We start from the raw sequence: 19,391 nt of genomic DNA on the forward strand, positions 1-19,391 counted from the left end.
CACACACACACACACACACACACACACACACACACACACACACACACCTATTCTATTTGTCCATGGTGGATGAAATTCTGCTTTAAGATATGTTTTAGTTAAAGTATTGGCAGTCTTCTCAAACAGTAAGTAAGGTTTAGGAGGACTGAAGGAAGGATAACAAAATAATCTGCAACTGTTGCACCTTAAATGTTAGACAGAGGAAAAAGAAGATTTCTCCCTAACCTAGTCCTGATTGTCTAAACTGCCCCAAGTTCAAACATGAGATAGCCAAAAGAATAAAATGCAAGGTAGTATCTCTAATAGAGTCCTGATTTGCTGTTGGGTAGAGCCCATTCCATGTGGATATATTCTGCATTCAGAAACATGGATTTTTGTACCGAGTTGTGCTTTCAGTGTTGAAACCAACTGCTCCAGCTACATAAATGATTCACTGTCTACATATTTGCATATTTGCATTTTTATACATATTGCCTGTGGGAACTTTTTAGCTTGGTGGCCAATCCACAAGAATACTTGTGGTCACTCCTTTGATATCCTGACTGACGAGAACTGCAGTTTGGGTTTTTGAAGGAATAAAGTTGCTGATTTCATTACTGGAGAGGAAAAGAGAAACTTTGAGAAGTGAGGCCAACGACATAGGTTTTTCATTCATTCTATAGTTCTGCAAAATACCTATAGTATATAGGACTCCATGCTCTACTATGAAAAACTCAAACATAAATGGAAGGATCCTGTTTCTCAGTCTTCCAATAAACAGTGGTTCCTTATAGAAAATGTATGTTTAGCTCTTAAGGAGGGCATAGAGACAAAAAGTAAGACTATCTGCAGAACTATAAAAAGCAATGAGGGAAAACTCTTAGAGAAGGGACCACACAAGCCCTGTGCTGCCAGCTGTCACAAGGCATTTTCAACTAAAATAAGCAAGGTCATGGTAAAAAAAAAAAAAAAAAAAGAGGATAATTTATGTCTTCCTCAAAATGGGGAAATGTCTCCTCCTGCCAAGATGTCCTTGTTGGAATTTTGCTAATGGATATCTGGGGAAAGAAGCCTCTCTTGATAGGAGTTTTCTCTTAGAGATTTCCTTGATTCTCTCTATGATACATTTTGTGTTTTATCTCTGATAAGCTCATGACTTAGACCAAATTGGAGCCAGAGAACTGATTAAAAGTGGTGCTTGGGGAGGAGGACTTTTGGCAGCCCATAAGAATAAAACAAACTTGACATTGAATAGTCTCTTTAAAAAGATCAGAGATATCTGGAAAAAATTTAACATATTCTCAGTACAAAGGCAATAGCAAACTTTAAATCTAGGCAGCATTTTTTAGGGTGAGGAAAAAGTTATTCCTACCTAAAATTCTTATCTATTTACTTTTCCAAGAAGAGGGGGCCTAGCATTTTATTTGAATGTTCTGGATTTGGAGTGTAGATAGCAGTTATTTTATCTGAAATGCTAAAATCAGGAATGTATTTCTACGAAGAATCTTTGAAGCTTGCAACTTATACAGGAAGCTTCCATAGAGGAAGCTTCCTATATGTGGGCCCCTGGAATCAGAGGCCTGTTCCTCCCCACCCTTAGAAATGAATCTAGCTTATTTGGCATGGAATACCTCATAATCATGGACTTCCTTCTTTTATCTCAAGAGCTAGGCTCATTCTTTTGAATCCTTCACCTCCCTACGCCTGTCTTAGCCTAATCTTCATACCCACCTCAGACTTCATACTGATATATATTTAATCTTCTTACCCTGTGTACAGGGAACATGAGGACATTTGAGGATCACAAAGAGCTTTAGGGGCAATAAGCCATCTATATCTTGTACATCATGACAAAACTCAAGGACTGGGAGTGACTATGAGCAGCTCCAAGTGACTGTATAGCAGCTCGTTTCTACACGTTGCACAGAGCCCACCGCGTCACAAGTTAAAATCAAAGAAAACATGGAGAGCAGGCCATGGAGCTGCAAGGACTTGTTTACACTTATTTTTTAATCACCATGCTTATACTTATGGAGGCCAAAAATGAAGGACATAATGTATCCTTAGTGCATAGAGTATATTCCTTTATTCTCTTAGAAACACTGTCAGCCAGGGATTACATACTGCATTTTATAGATTAGGAGAGTGACGCTTAGCAGCCTCCAGATGCCCAGAGCCAGGACCCAATGGTTAGGGCTGATGCACACACCTAAGTACTTTGCTGACATTGCTAGGGAACCTAAGACTTGCGCACCAGAGTGCCCTGTGCCATCACCAAGCCACTGTGCTCCAGCACATTGACTCACTTGAAAGATACTTGAAGACTGTAGTAAATTTCCTTAACCTGCATTGTCTAGACTGCCAATCCCTGGATCTCACTGTAGGCCAGTTCTTGTTCAGTGCAGATAGAAACTGGAAGAAATGAAAATAAGTCTCTTGATAGGAAACTTGAGATCACGTGGTTCACAATGACACAGTAGCTGCATTTATGGGGTACAGATAATGCTGCACAAACCATAAGGGAAGGAAACGCAGCTCTTTGGGCAAACATATTACCAAGACAATGTGTGTCAAAATTTACCTTTCATATTCTGTTGTTCAAATTTTGATAGGACTCACCCATTTGCTCCAAACTTGGGAGCCTTTCTTGCATTCTTATGTGAATTATTTTTTTATTAAATTTTATTTTTTATATTAATTACAGTTTATTCAGTTTGTATTAGCAAAATGGAGACTTTCCCAACTTTTAGAAATATACTTTTAAGGCTCCAGAAATGTGTGATAATGTTTTTAATAGATGAACTCTGAGTTATTATGTATAGTATTTTTTTTTAATCCTTCATCTCACAGGATTTTTATTTTTTTATAAGAAGCACATTGTTCCAGTCCATCAAGCCAGGAGACCTCTGATGAAATGCAATATACTTGTGCATTTTTGGAAGAATAAAATGATAAAAATAACCATAAGCCAGAGGAAGACACTCCTGATGAGACCTGATAGACTAGGATCAGAAGGAATGTGAGGAAGACCTCCCCTATCATTGGACTTGGGGAGGTGCATGGGTGGAGAAGGGGAAGGGAGGGTGGGATTAGGAAGGAAGGAGGGAGGGAGCTACAGGGGGGATACAAAGTGAATAAACAGAATTAACAAAAATTAAATTAAAATTAAAAAATATAAAAATAACCATAAGCAAAAAGTATTGTACCATTTAGATATTATCTTACTTAGTTCTTTGACAAAAGGCTATGTGTTAATACTCTTCTCATAGGAGAATTGAGTTCTAGAAAGGGTTAGGGATTTGCCTAATGTTGACCACCTGGGAGCTAGAATATGAACCCCACTTCTGATTATAGAGGCAGTCACATAGGAACTGCCTTTCAGGAAAGAGGGACCAAACATTTACAAGGTCTAGAACCCTGTAATTTAAAATGCCTTATTTAATTGACTTGAAAAAGAAATCAATATAAACTGTATAGTCTCACACTCTGACAAACACAAACACACAAAATTTTACATTTATTTATCTATTTAAAAATGCCTTATAATCTCTGACTTCTTCCCCTCATGATTGCCAACTCAGGGCTTTTGATATGAGTGCGGGGTTAGCTGAGGGGACATTAATTATAAGGTCTCTTTATAAAGCCCCTGTTTTTGCAGGGTGTCATTAGGCTGGTCTGCTGGGCCATCAGAGCAGGCTGATGGCTTCTGATTCGGAAGGACTCTCTTTGCTGCTGGGAGACCTGGGGCAGAGCAGTGAACTCTTCCCACTCTACTATTAATTAAAGTTAATAACAGCAATGACACAAGCCCCATTTCCTGCTGTCCTGTCTTGTTACAGGTAATGGTGGATGTGCTTGCAACCACAAACAGTGATTTCTGCAGTAATGATCTATCATGGTTCACCCAACAGAAAAGAAGTTTTCCCGGGTCCTTCCTGTTTTGCTGCAGGTAGAGGACTCCTTTGACAACAGTGGTTTTTCTGGAATGGTCTCACCACTAGACAAAGATCACATGTTACTTCCTACCCTCCATTTTGTTTTGGGCAGCTAATATTTCTTCCAAATATCTCTTACCTTAATCATCAGCTTTTCAGAGAATGCTGCCATTGTCTTTTGCTTCAAGTGCTAAATTCAACACTTGTTAAGTTCAAAGCCTCATCACTATTTTTGCACAAGGCAGTCTAGTATTCTGTTTTTGATCTGCAAAAATGTATTTGTTTCTTCCGTCTATTAGATTAGGATCTATTTATCCCTACTGCCACCCCAAACATAACTTGGTCAGATAAGCTCTTTCTAGCACATAGAAGTAAGACAGTGTATATTTCCATTCACACATCCCTGCAAGGCAAGGTAGTTGTTTGGCTTGCTTGTTTGGTTTTTAAGGGAGAATTTTCACTTGTCGGTATGACCCAATGAAGGAATGCTACTTTTAGATTTTATTCACACAACCTGTGCATTGTTATTAAAAGCAGTCTGGGATCATTGCAGGTAGCCAAGGAAAGGTTTTACCACTCTTTACCACTGTGTAGATCAGGTTTTTCATGGAGCCTACTTCCATGTCCTTATCAAAGTCCCAAAAACGTAAAGTTTCCTTCTGCATTAAATATAATACAGGTGTCTTGTACCATTCCCCATGGAAATATATGGTATGTATATATGTATGTTTCTGTATCCATATAGGGGTCCCATTAATGCTAATCATCTAAGAAAGAATGGGTATACATAGAGCTTCATTAGGCTGACAGTGTTTCAATATTGGCCATCAAAATCGGTTTCAAAATGGGGTGCATCCTGAAGAACTGTTCTTCCATTCAGGTGCCCCTGAGGGCAGCAAAATAACTCCATTAAGCAAACTCAGACTCTAAGGCCAAGATCTGCTTTGATGTCCCTGACTTGGAGTATGCCACCTGGCGCTAAATGATGGCATAATTGAACTAGATGTTCGGGCCAGTAAAAATCAGGCTTGAAGAAAATAATCTTCGGGGCAAGCATTAGACCAGTGGGGCCCCATCATAACGATAGGCTGGTGTTACCATCTAGGTTTTATCTTGAACATGAGCTCATTCTTGTGTCTTCTTTGTTTGTTTCTGTTCACTGAGCAGAATATTAATTAACCCTGGGAACCACCTTAAGATCCAAGAAGGTACTTTAGGATTTTTCATCGCAAGTGATGCCAAAGAAGTTAAAAGGTAAGCGTTTTTTCACCTTCCTTCCTTTCTGATCCAGCCACAAAAACTTTGATCTACCAAGGCCCGTGTGCTTCCGTATGTCCAAGGCTCTAACTCTGGAACTATTGCAGCTGCTTCCTTGGCTATGTCTTCCCGCAGTCAGCTTCTTGTCTGTAAGTTAAAATACTAAAATTTTAGAATCGGGAAACCTAGTTATCCACTCCCTCATCTTACAAGGAAGGAAACCGAGGCCTAGAAAGTAGAAGTGACTTCAGGTCACTCTGATTCTTGCCTGCTCTGAATAGGATCCACAGGACATCTGGACCCTTGTCTGAGGTTACATTCTTACTAGTGTCCGGGTAAATGTCCTTGTATATTACAGATCTCCTGCTGTAAGTGCCAGGTAGAATTTCCAATAGTTTGGATTAATTTCAGATGGAACATTAAACTTCCCCTATTGGTGTTTGCGACTTTCTAAGCAGTGGCTAAAATTTGAACCTCTCTGGGTTTGGTGTGAGGCTAACACCAGGCTCTGTGTTTCATGAAATTTTTATTAGTGTCTTTATTCCTGTTTAAGTTGCTTAGGGAATCATAGGACTTTGCATATCAGTATAGACTCTTCTTAAATATGACTCTATTCTGCCCTCTTCAAAACTTTTGCTTTCAGAAAATATGAAACAAGTAAGCCAGACAGGTTACTCAGCTAAACAGTTGTGTTACATCTTTTAAGTAAATACTGATGATGATGGTTGGCAATTCTCTATGGAGTCCCATTGTCCTCCAATGAGTTCCCATTCATGGCCAGGCCTGTGCTAGGTAGGTATTCCTTATGCTAATCCTCAAAAATAACCCTGGAATAAAAGTCAGTCAAAAAATGCTTAGAACTTTGGCTTTCTTCTCTGTAAAAGGCCAACACACCCTATGAGAACCTACTGTGCACCATTGTCAGTCACTGCATCATCCAGTCACCTGTAGCCTTACAAGTTTCTTATGTTTTTAACTTATTTATTTTTATGTGAATTTGTGGTTTTTCTGTATGTATGTCTGTGTGAGGCTGTTGGATCCCTTGGAGCTGGAGTTAGAAACAGTTGTGAGCTGCCCTGTGGGTGCTGGGAATTGAACCAAGGTCCTGTGGAAGAACAGCCAGTGCTCCTAACTGCTAAGCCATCACCTTATAAGTTTCTTTTTTGTCTAGGAAGGAACTAACGCATGGCCTGGTTGACCAGCTTGTGCAAAGTCATAGTGCTAATGAGGAATAATAGAGTGTATTTGCAAAGTCTTGCTATGCTGATCTTTATTTGACAAACAATGATGTTTGACAAAGTCAGGCTTTTCTTTCTTCCCATTTGACTATAGTAAACGGGCCAGGCTGGCTTAAAAAAGCTTCCAGGGGAAAGAACACATGGGGTTGAGAAAGTTTTTTTTAAATGACTGAGCTCTCCAATAAGTTTACTTCTGGAAATTGGAGGATGATTGACATTGTTAAATCCAGATGCACCTCTATCTGGTATCCTGAGACCGGAATTCATCAGGACTATCCTACATGGAAGGTTCAGATGAGAAAAGAAAGTGGAGTGTCTTGGTGAGCTGCACCTCTAGGGGCTCTGGAATAGTTCTGTCCTTATCCAGATGTGAAGTGCAAAAGCCTGAAGCAGCATCTCAGCTTTAAGCACAGTAGACTGGGAACACAGCTGACCATACATCAGGCACACCTCCCAAACAGCAAATTCAACCTGAGCTCCCATTTGTGTAATTCTGTTTCCTATTGCCTCTCTCACTAATGAATGTCACAAATACCAGGCAGTCCAGGAAACAAATTAAGTCCTATATTAGGGAATGTAATATGTCTCGTTTCCATGCTTTATGATATTCACAAATACATGCTGACACCATCAGCTACAACTCTAGCCTGTAATTTTCCATGGTGTGTGATGTGTCAGAGCAAATACTGTCTGTTAGGGGATTTCAACTGGATGAAAAGTGCAGAAAACTGCAAGAAGGACGTTGGAAATTTGAATGAAACTAAACAAGTTTTGAAAAAAAAAAGGGGGGGAAGTAGATTATGATGCTCTCTTGTTGGGTTTTTACCCTCTGCTGTGGCTGCAAAAACAAAACAAAACAAAACAAAACAAAACAAGACATATAAGAGAAGTTAGTGGAGTCTGAATTGTGTAAAGTTCAAGGTGACAAAGAGAGGTGAACCCATCCAATTGCATGAAGAGGTTACTTTGAGATGAGTTTGATCATATGTTTTTTTATTTACTGTCCCTAAATATTTCCCTTCTTAAATAACTTTGGAACACAGTACAGTGGCTCTCTTACCTTTCTTAAAGATGCATATTTTGTTTGAGTCATAATTAAAAATGATTGGTTGCTGAGTTAATAAAAGTTGTTTACTTTTATGTTAAAATTTTGACTTCTGGTTTCTTTTGAAAACATGGAATACTCCAAACTGGGAAGCATTCACTAATTAATCAACTAATTAATTAGTTAATTAATTAATTTTGTTTATTTATCAGATATCTACACATTGGCTAATGTTTGGGGGGGGCTCCAGTAAGACCCATTTTTAAACTTGGCACCATTAAGCTGTTTTCAAAGCATTACCTGTAACCAGTGACTGTTTTAGATCAAGGAGTCTTAATAATGGGGCTTCCCTATGAAAACCATTGTCTTGAACAGACCTATTTGCTGTTCTGAAGTTCACATTCTATAAAAGAGAGAATTTCAGTGTTTTAGGAAATTCAAAAGAAAAGAAAGGGTTTCAATTGGGTGTTGGTAAAGGCTGCACTTCCAAGAAGGTGGCATCTAAACATAAATAGAAATGAAGGGAAGTTGTCTTTTATGCAAAGAGCAGAAGGGAAAAGGAGACAATGGTGATTTCATTGTCTGTAGACAACCTGACACAGCATGGCCTGGAGAGTACCAGAGGATGGAAATAGTGAGAGGTCAGAGGGAAGGTTGCATCTGGTTCTTTGGACACTTACAAAGAGGATGGCTTCGTTATAGAATAAAGTGTAAATGCTTTGGATGTAGTTGAGGTGTGATCAGACCTATGTTCTCAAAGGTCACTCTCCCTGCCTCTGATGGGGCAGGAGAGAGGGAAGATATTCAACTAATGTAGGGAGTTGCTGGCCATGTATGGAGGAGGAGGAGACGAGGAGGCATGTGACTCCCATTTAGACTACTCTGGGTAACCTGTAAGGTGCACTCGTGAACTGCATAGAAGTGGAGGAGGAGGAGGAATCAAGATTGAAGCCTAGACCTGGGGCATGAAGCGTGAGAATGATAGTGATAATGATCCCTCTTGCTGAGATGGGGAAAAAACTAGAGGAAGATGGAGGTGGGGAGAAATGAAGAATTCTATCTGGGCTGTGGTAAATGGAAGATTGGTCCTAAACATACCATAGTATCATCATAAAGGCAGGTCAACCCAAGAGTCTGGAGTTCTGGAGAAAAGAGAGCTGGATATATCAATGTGGGCCCACATCAGTAGGGCAGAACAGATGACCCACCTAAGTGGGAAATAAGAGCAAAAGTTTGTAAAGGGGGACATATAAGCTTGTGGACAGCAAGACTATCAAAGTCAATGAGAGACAGAAAAGCATCTGACAGGCAGCTGCAGATGAGAACAGCTTTCAGCATGGAAGTGCAGGGACAAAGAGAAAAAGGCTTGGTGGAAGCTTGGGAGAGTAGAGGCAGTGGAGTAGGACTGACAGCTGCTCAGTGGGAGCTTTGCATTCCAGTGGAAAAAAATGTTTCTGCTGCTATTCTACAACCTACCAGAAAGTAAACTCATCCTTTCCCGCCTCCAGTTGCCTCCCTACTTTTCCTAGCTAAGCGCAGCAGAACAGAGGACAAGGAGACCCTAAGGCTAGCCTAACAGGATGTGGAGGGAGTCTTTCTGTTGGTGTGTGAGCTGAGGAAAAAAAAGAGAATAGTAGGATTTGAGTTTTTGTTTTGTTTTGAATGAAAAGACAAGCACCAGAAGAACAGAGAAAACACCAAGAGTGGAGAATCTCTATATATGTAATCTCATTACAGAGAATGCCCCTGTAATCTCTAGTCATGGCTTTAAACCGAGATCAGTGGGGTTTTGTTCTCAGTATCACTGAGTTTACAAGGGTAGCTATAAAGGAAGGACATTGCCAGGAGAATGTGATGAAGGCTTTCCATGGGTGGGGCACCTCCCAAAGAATGGCCACTTGGCAAAAAATCAACTTGAAGTTTAAAGAATCTGCCGCCTTCATCTGTAGCAGATGTCTTCATGTCATCATGAACACCTTTAGTCCTTGGCTCATCTCCCTCATTAGCCTCCTCAGTGTGACTGAAACAACTATTTAGCTAGGTGAAAGGAGCCAGGCACAGCAGGACAAGCACTGCACAGTATCACTTATATGTGAAACCTTAAAAATTCAAGTTCATAGAAGTACAGGGTAGAATGCTGGTTACTAAAAGCTGGGTTAGGGGCATCTGGGGAGATGAGGGTCAAGGGACATAAAACATTAATTTAAGCAAGAGGATAAATGTAAGAGATCACTGCACAATGTCATGACTATAGTTGGTTTAAAATAGGTTATTTTTGCAATTACTTATTTCTTTGTGTTGAATAGATGTGAAAATTTAATCACCTTGAAGGAAGGTGAGAGAACAGCTTTTCTCCTTCTACCACATGGGACTCAGGGATCAAACTCAAGTTGTCAGTTTTGGCATCCAGCGCTGTTACCTGCTGAGCCATCTCCCTGGCCCATAGGTTGTTGTTTTAAAAACAATGTATCGTATTCATGCAAATTGCTTTTAGCAATTTTTCTTTTAGGGTACATTTTAAATGCTCTCCCTTCACATACAAAGTAACAAGTAGTTGAAAGAATGCGTTGTTTTGCTTGGTTTAGCCATTCTATAACCTACACATATTTCAAAACATCACATTGTATTTCACAAATATATATATAGTTTTGTCAGTTAAAATCAAATGTTAGATATAAAGAATTGAGCTTTAGTTAATTCAGGTTCATCTCTCTATCTCTTCAGATGAACATATTCAAGAATTTTGACTCCTGGACTTGAATCCAGACTCTGCTATTTAATAGGCCAGTTAATCTCTCCCTGTCTTAGTTCCTTATCTGTAAAGTGGAGGTAATAATTAAGCCTCTTTCAAAGGGTTGTTTGAAGACCAAATATATTAATGCTTTTTAAATGTTTAAAGCAATGCTAGACCTATAGTTTGTGCCCCCTTAAGTGTTAGCTATTAGTGTTGTGGCATCATTATTACTCATGAGAGCATCTAATGGGGAAGAAGTTGGCCAGAGGAAGTGGATATGAACTTACTTGCCCCAAGTAAGTGGATGCTTCTTCTTGTCCCTCCTGTTTCAAGGCAGGTTACCATCTACTGATTTCCTAACCAAAGGGCAAACAGCTGCTCTTTCTGTTTTTGCAAAGATGATGACATCTGACACTTAAAAAAATGCTGAAGGAGCCCCTTGAATTGAAGGAGCATTGGACTTGATGTAGAATTTAAACCCTGTAGAAAACATATAAGAACCTAGAATTGTGTTTATATTTTTGGCCTCCATCGAGAAATAGTCCTGTTTATTTCTGGCACTCAATTTCATGTTGGGAGTGGTAAAGGCGTTAAGCCCAGGATTTTGTTAGTTCCTGGATCCAGAGGGCTGGAAGGTTGTTCCAGTAAATTTTATTACCTCCCAAGTACAGATGCGTCTCTACTTATGATGGGGTTACATCCCAATTAGCAATCATAATCTGAAAAGAGCTTTTGCCAGAAATGCTTGCAACCTACTGAACCTCACACCTTTGCCCAGACTGCCTAATGTGGTCAAGCACTTTCCATTAGCCTATAACTGGGTGGAACTGTCTAACAAAAAGCATGTTTAATATAGTTACAAAAAGCTGAGTATCTCCTGTAACTTATTGACTGACTCCCATGCCGAACATTAATAGCAGAGTGCTTGTATGCCCGTGCTTCTGTAGCATCTCAACTTGGAAAGGCATAGCACAGCCATCCAGGTGCCCATGTTATTCCTTTTGACACTGATGTTGAGTTGCGCTCAGATCATCTTAGTTCTTCTCGTTCAAATCACCTTTGGCACAACCAGTTCATTTTAGCTTCCCAGACTGACACTTAAGTCAGATTAGGGGATGTTGTTATTGTTGATTACCTCTTCTTGGGGCTCATTCAACCCAACCATACCACTCCCCATTCCAATCCGGTGTCCAGCTGAGTCAGACTCCATGGAGAGAACAAAACTCTATCTATTGTATATGCTTGGACAAGACATAGTGGGAATGGATCTAGCCAGCTTTGGAATAAAGTGGGCTTTTAATATCAGGAAAGAGTTTGATAGGAACCACTGCATTAGTTGTTTTTATAGTCCCTCCTACCTCCAGTGACTCTCAGCCCTCTCTGGATAATAAAGAAAGGTGCTTTTGAAATGACAAAGGTATAGTTATTTTTGATTGAATGTCGTCATCCTTTTTCCCCTTTAATATATATTTGACTAGACCATTAGGATTTCAGAATTTTATTTAAATTACACTCCAAAGACTCAGGGATGATTGCCCATGTATTCCAAAGACCAGTACTCAGTGCTCTTCTTAGAAATGACAGTCACAGACCTGGTATGTCACACCAACAAGACCTTTCCACCCCATTTCTTTGCAAATGAAAGTTTATAAAAAGAAGCACCAACTCCAATCACAGAATCCTGGGTTTGAAATGAATGGTCTTACAACAAACATTTCTGTCTGCAAATGTCTAAACTTTTCAAAAGATGAAAGGAAATTAGAGCTGGCATGTTTCATTAATTTGGCACCACCTCAGGGGAAACATGGTACTCATTTTACTTGGGTGGATTATGAGATGTGTCAGTTTTTCCATTCTCTTTCTCCAGGGCATTTTTTTACTGCAAGGCCTGTCATGATGACGTCACAGATCCCAAAAGAATTAAGAAATGTGGCTGCAGGCGGCGTAAGTAGTGTTTCTTTCTCCCTGCCCTCATACTCTCCTTCCTCTTCCCTCAATTCCTTTTTCCTTCTCCTTTGCTTATTAGAGGAACATCAAACACCAAGTGTTCTCTTGAATATGTTTATTATATACTTCACCCAGCAGTTTAAAGAAATATGAAACAAATACCTGTCCTTGCTTTGAGCAGAAGATGAAAATAAATGAGTCAGTGCCCAGGTGGGAATCTAGTACCTATTGCTCACTTCTCTAGATGTAGATATCTCTGGCCTACAGAGTGAAGCATCATGGATAAAATGGAGGATACCTTTAACTGTGGAAGTGGGAATGCTTTTTATGTAAGAATTTCTAGTATATAGGTGGTCCCTATATAAAGATTACATATAATCTTAGAAGGAACACATTCTCAAAATAAAAGGAGTGGACTACCTTTCAGTTGGAATTCTTGTAAGGTTCACACTTCAATCACCCTAAGGACAAAACTAGTGGCCATCATCCACCAATGTCCTAAAGGCTGTCCCCAAGTGCATTGCTTTATGGGGCGAACTGGACAGGGCTCAAAAGCTTACAGTATAATCTGTCTCAGTTGTTTTCAACCACAGCTTTCCTAGGGACCCTCAGTTGTGACTCAAGAACACTAGCTTATAATCTCCACAGACACCATGCTATAAAACGGTCTTTGCTTTGGGGAGGCCAAACCTTTTGCAGCAATTAGACCATGCAGCCCAATATACATTGTTCTGAACCCTAGAGAAAAAATGAATGCAATGATAATCTCCCTTCCCTGGTGACTTGAGGTTCTAAAAGCTCCTCATGTTGGCTGCTTTAGTCCTAACCGTAATCCAGTACCATTAGCAGGCATATATTTAATCTTGTTAAAGAAGCAATGACCCTTCCAAGTTTAGCGAGAGGCTGAAATTGCTGAGAGCCATGCAGCCAGCATTCATACATTCAAGACCTTTGAGACCTCTCTTAGTGCTGTGTTCTCTGCGTCCTGGTTTTTCAAGCAGGGGGAAGGACAACCTTAGCTTAAATGAGGGTCAAGAGGGTCATGAAAGTTCACCCTCATAAAACAGATACATTCTTCCAAGCATAAACTGGTCAAACCTGGGGTACGCCGCCCGAGGGTCCTGTCACTGTGCTGCTTGCAGGACACGTGTTAGGCCAGTAAGATGTAAAGATGGTGCTGCGAACATTGATTGATAAGTTGGTCTCTTGGGAAATACCAATGGGCAGTCTTTGGTCTGAGGAGTTTCTGTGGACGTCCTCTCAGACTCCCTTCTGCACCAGCTGAGGCCAGCTTGTTAACATACATGGTTTGCTCCCCCAAACTCTGTCACCACACTCAGAAGAACTTCCTAATTCTTTCAACCCACAAAGAAGAGCAGCATCTGAATGAGCTTAATGTAAAGAAGAAAGGCCACTATCTGGTCAACCCCCAGGCTCTAGACATCACTCACCCTTCTCACAATGTACCTGGGAATTTTGAAACACAGCAGGCATCGTCACAGTCATTTCTACCAAAAGGACTAGGTCATCCTGAGACTAGAACTGGACAAGAAAGAACTCCAAAGCAAGATCTCCATAGTAAGAAATTCTCAGAGTGGTGATGGGGGCAAAACGGGTAGGAGAATGTTGAAGTCAATAATCCATGGAAGCATGTTTTTATAAGCAAACTAATCCCTGGGGAGCCTTAGTGAAGTGGCAAGACTCTGGGCTACTAATTGAGCAGCCATTCACATGCTTTTGAGTAACCTATTCACACAGGGACTCTTTTTGGTGCCAGTGATGGAATGGTGTGTAAGATCCCTTCCAAACCTTCCATCTAGAGTATCATGTTATCAAATATATAAATTCATAGATAGCCACATGCTAAGAAAAGAGAAAAAGACTATCTGAGGATGTGAGGGTTCTTCTACAATGACTACTGCTTCATAGTTTGGCAGCTCCATTGGGAGATGATAGTGGAAGTGAGATGCGCTGGTAGGAAAAGCAAGGGAATTGGCTCAGCATCAGAAAGCCATTTTCTTTAGAGGGTGAATGGGGTCTATGGCATTGGGGAGAGAGAGGCACAAAGTGAGATCATACAAGAAGTCAGAGATGGTGCCAGGAAGCTGGATTTTAGTCCTATGCCCAAAAGATACCAGGTGATTTCGAGAAAGCAGATAGCATCACCAGGTCTCAATTTAAAAAATCTCCTTTGTGTCTGGATGCGGGATTCACTCAGGAAGACAGAATGGAAGAGAAAATACAAGGAGAGAAGTTCTCTGATTCACTCTCCCTGTAATTAGAATGTCCTTCATAGGACACCATAGTACATTATAGCATACTCCTTTTAAAGTTCTTACAAATAAGGGCTTGACTTCCCTATCTTTGTTCCAGTTAGGCAAACAACAGTGAACTTTTAGTTCCATTTTGTTGTGAAAAGCAGACAATTATTTACAATAACTTTGTTCCCTTTATTTCCCTTACAGTAGGTTAAGCTGGTGAAATGTATGATTTCCCATCATGCACAGCACAATTGCTGCAAAAGGATTGCTTCTGCCAAGCTCCTGTTCAGTGTGGCAAGGCCACGGGCTGTGTGGTTAATATTTGATAATAATCAGCATTGTCTAAATGTTGTTACTCCCAATTAAAAGGCCGTATCCTGGAGGGCAGGGTGCAGATATGTATGGCTGGGTTAGAATAAAATGAATAATTGAATATGAACCTCCTTCATGTAGGTCAGGCATTGAAGAAATCAGAGAAGATATGTTTTCCTGCAAAGAAACTTAAATAAGAAATAGTTAGCATTGTTAATAGCATATGGAGAAATGCTAAGCCACTGGCCAGGCATTTTTTGATGTTCAAAATTGGAAAGGACAGTTGACCCACCCAGTTATTCATCCAAACCTATTAGTGCAGCAATTAATAATTCACCATGGTATGATACAACTTCATGAGAACAAAACTAATGACAGTCTCCAGACTCTGTTACTAACCTTCCTGCGCCTACCCAGTTTCTATTTCCTAGTCCCTCCCTACCCTCTTCATTACTTCTCATTCAGTAACCTTCAATGTTTCATGTCCTCTATCAGAGACATATGGAGTACGGACATTCCATTTGTGGAGACCCTGTGGTGGTAGTATAGTTTAACCTCTGCATTTCTTTCTCTGTCTTCATAGCGCTCCATCCATCCAGGAAGCAAGTCCAACCCAGATGTCTAGCCAAGGAGCAAGCACTCAGATGCAACCATTTACTCATTTCTTTTTTCTGTGTCGCAAACCTTGTCTAATGATTTATTCTTTCCCTCCTGCCCTCTCAAATGTAGTCAAGAGTAGACTCCTAGGGGACAAGTCATGTCTAGATTGATGTGTGTGAAGGAATTTCCTTTAATTTATAATCATTGACATATCTTTGATTTATTTTGTTTCCTCTTTGCTGCCTTGGAATACGGCCCCTACTCTATTTTAACTGCACCCTGGTAGTAATCTATTGTGAGTAAATGGGTTCCTAGCAGCCCAGAGTCTAGTTCTCCTGCTCTTTCTCTAGATGAGATACTTTTTGTTCTGTACGATTTTAGTTTCATTTTCCTTTTGGTATTTGTGTTGCATGTAGCAGTGACATCATGCCCCGACTCGCTCATGCCCCTACACAGTCCTTGTAGAGTAGCCAGGAGCTGGAGAGTGCCCAGAGCCCACTCTCCACGCATCCACCCATCCCCCAGCCTCCTGTAAGCTCTGGACATAGTCTTATTTTTCCATTCGAAAATAAGACCCTGACAACAGTATGTTTCTCTTGAAGGCCTTTCCTTAGGACTTTTAAGGGACACTGATTATGCTGGAGTAATTACCACTCTAGCTTTCGATGCTTTCTCCATTGGGGTCATGGTCATGCTTGCCTTCGATAAACTATACTTGTTTTCCCCTGCTATGGAGCTTGAATTCCTCTCCTGAAGGAAAAACATAGGCTACATATATATTCCTGAGTTGTGATATATATATGATATGCACCAGTAGTTTATATGTAAAAATGTGTATTTTTATATATAATCATAAAGATATTCCATAGAGAGAGGAATGCATTGATCACATTATATATGCCTCTCTGTACAAGAAGGTGCTTGCTGGAGATTTAATTGAATACTCCTTTGAGACTGTAAGTATCTGCCTTCCTGGAGACCAGTGGTAATTATTTCCTTGAGTCTATGAACTTTTCTTGCTTTCAAATACAACTTCTCCTTTTGCCAATACACAGTGGTTCTTTTGTAGTTTCTCTGGAATGTTAGACATCATGGAGAATCCATGTGCTTATTTCAGGAAGAAAAAAAAAACCTGTTAGTTAATTCAAGGATAATACTATTTTCCATCAATGAGCCATGTAGGAATCTTAAAAAGTCTCTAGACCTCTCTAGGTTACTCAAGGCATAGGGTCCTCATCTTCAACCAGATGTGGTTTCTAAGGCCAATATTTCTATATGTGACCTACAGCTATAGTGCTTTTCTGGATACCATGCTACAGCTTTGGGTCTTGGCTTACTAACACAAGACTCCATGGAAACAGAAAGGAGACCCAGTCTACAACCCATTGAGTTCATTGGCTCTGGAATATGGAGTTGTTTCAGTGCCCAGGCCTCTCATATTCCTTTGCAGAAGAAGAAGCAAGTTTACCACCTGAGTTCTGGTAGTCTTAATTGTTTGGAAATTTTATAATGTTCTGGGTAATGCCAAAACAAAACAAAAATGACCTTCTTCAATACAGCACACAGTTCTACCCAAATTGGCTCTGCAGAAGTATGGGAAAGCATTACTTGTACACTCTCAGAACTTCATACTCTAGCACTCGTTGAGAACTAGAGGACTACTCATGCCAATCAACACACAGATCCAGTGACAAGCTGTTCCACACTTCCCAGCTCCAGAGAGATTGTTGTGAGCAGGATCAGCCAGCTGAGTGTGTGCTCCAGGTGGCTTTAAGCTCTGTCCCGCCCTTTTTCTGAATGTGGAAAGCCATGTGTAAGACTTTTGTTTTTCTCCAGAAGGTAACAGGAGGAAGTGTGTTAAGTGAAGACATCATTTCTCATCTACAGGATTTGAAAGAACCTGTGATTCCTAGCGTTACATCTAACAATATACCTCAAAGAAAAACCTCAGTGGGTTTTTCTTCTGTAGAGGATTTTGCATATAATTTTGGTTGCTACTGAGCCCTTGAAGAATAGCTTTAAACATTGTGCTAAGAAACAATGCTTCCCTTCGTTGAACTGATTTAAAAAGTGAGGCTGTGATCTGAGAAGTGTGACTTAATTTAATGGCCTTTTTCTTTCTTTCTTTCACACTGGTCTCCTCTTACATTTGCTCCCTTGGAGACCTAAATTATTTTTCCTCTAACAGCTGGAAACCTCCATCTGGGCCTCTTGAGCAAGGCTGCTTTTCCTCTCCCTTCCAATCCACCCCCCAAATTAAGATTCTGCAATTGTAACTTGGCTGGCCACTTGGTTTCTGATGCTGGAGGCAGATGGTACTACAGACAGCATGGGCTGCAACCCTTCCTTCCATTCCAGACTTGACTCAGAAGGGCCGACCAGCAGAGGACCTGAGGCCTGAGGCCTGATTGTGTCAGTGTGTCCCAAGGAAAAAGACGTGGCAGTGCTGCATCTGCAGCAGGTTTACTTTCTCGCCATCGTGGAGCTCAAAATAGAGGAAAGCTGTGCAAGCATGTCTGAGAAGGCTTTCCACTTTAAACATTCAAGAGTAAACAGATAGCTTTGATGATTTCCATCAAATGCTACTAGGAAGTCATAATGGAAATATTGGATGAATATTCATTTTACTGTGAAGAAAAGCTTTCTTCTGAAGTGATGAAACTGCTCAAACATAGATTTTTTTTTTTTTTTAGAGGAAGGTGAGACCCAAGATCAGATTCTTGGCACTGACATGACCTCTTCAAGTCATTGGTACTGGTCCAAGAACAAGAACATTTTGTGGGCCAAAGAGAAAACGAAATCCCAGGAGGCTTATATTTCTTCTTTCCCAGACTTAAGTTGGCCTTTGACTTAAGTTTATTCACAGAGCGTAAACTTCCAAGAACGCCAAGACAGAGTGACAAGTAGCCACACCATTTGTACCTTCAGGGATGCACTCTTGCCCAGTCCCTCTCTCAAGAGGCTACAGCAAAGCTGCTTTGTGGAGACCCGTCAGCAAGTGCAGTAAAGCCAGTGTGCTTGCAAGTGACCACTGTGACTGCCCTAGCATCCTCTTCCAGGAACCTTCATCCACTTGTCCTCATTGCCCCTAAACATCCACACATTGGAGCAGCCATTGAATTAAAATAGCACCACAAGCATTTCAATGCTTAGGAACAGCAAGGCCCACTTCTTCTTCCAGCAAGATCTGTATCTCTCCTCCTTAATGAGTTGCTCTCCCACAGTGATCCACTAGATGTCCTCACAGACCTACTTTGCTTTGCCTTCACAGTATAGCGAACCTTTTTTTGTTGTTGTTGTTCTTGTGACTAAAAAGAGCAATGGATGGCTACTAAGAAAGGAACTCAGCAAACACCAATGGAGAGGAGACACTTTTATGACCAGGAGTAGATGAGAAACGTGTTTTAAATAGATACTGAAACGTTCCAAGTAGGTTGTGAAACTCAACCTCAGAGGTTTAAGTGCCTTTCTGATACATGAAATGAATCATCTAACCTGAATTGGCTGTAGAAAAGAAAACAGTCACCAAGAAGGTTCTGGGAATCTGTAATTCACTGAAACCAAAGCAAAGGGTTAGGGATCTGTGGAGTTGGGGAAGGTGATGGAGAATTAACTCCCAAGGTAGGAAGTCTGTGATATACTACCTGTATAATTTTATTTTGTAACCCAAGAATAGAATGTCCACACTTTCTGGAACACCTGCCCTAAGGGATGCAGATCTTAGGTCTTCATTGCTGACCTTGCTCATGAGTAATAATGGCCCAGAGGAAAAATCTTTTAACTGTGAATCCATTTCTCAGGCCTGGTGGATTACTCCATTGGGATGGAAGGTCAGAATCACCCCTCCCTTCTTAGAAAATGGACCCAGAAGTATATAGGCAACAACATACCTGACTGGAGTGGTGGGGAAGAGGGCACACTCTTAACTGGCCATCTTCACTCTAGATGTGGTTCATGAAGGTTTGTCAATATGTGGGGCTCAAGCATTTTTAATTGTTTGTGTCTTATGTCTGAGCCTCATGTTGATCATTCTTGCTGCTGCTGCTGCTGCTGTGTGTGTGTGTGTGTGTGTGTGTGTGTGTG

At 40.6% G+C, this 19,391-nt stretch overlaps 1 protein-coding gene across 5 annotated transcripts in view; it reads left to right on the top strand.

Moving 5' to 3' along the window:
• Positions 1-19,391, top strand: part of Kcnma1 (potassium calcium-activated channel subfamily M alpha 1) — a 680,238-nt gene that overhangs the window by 540,538 nt on the left and 120,309 nt on the right. For all 5 annotated transcript variants that reach the window (XM_055605732.1, XM_055605733.1, XM_055605734.1 and 2 more), the window contains exons 17-18: positions 5,082-5,168; positions 12,056-12,132. In XM_055605732.1, the coding sequence (XP_055461707.1) occupies positions 5,082-5,168; positions 12,056-12,132 (164 nt within the window). The remainder of the gene's footprint in view (positions 1-5,081; positions 5,169-12,055; positions 12,133-19,391) is intronic.

Source organism: Psammomys obesus, unplaced genomic scaffold, assembly GCF_907164565.1.
Source record: "Psammomys obesus unplaced genomic scaffold, mPsaObe1.curated_primary_1811, whole genome shotgun sequence".
Classification (NCBI taxonomy): Eukaryota; Metazoa; Chordata; class Mammalia; order Rodentia; family Muridae; genus Psammomys; species Psammomys obesus.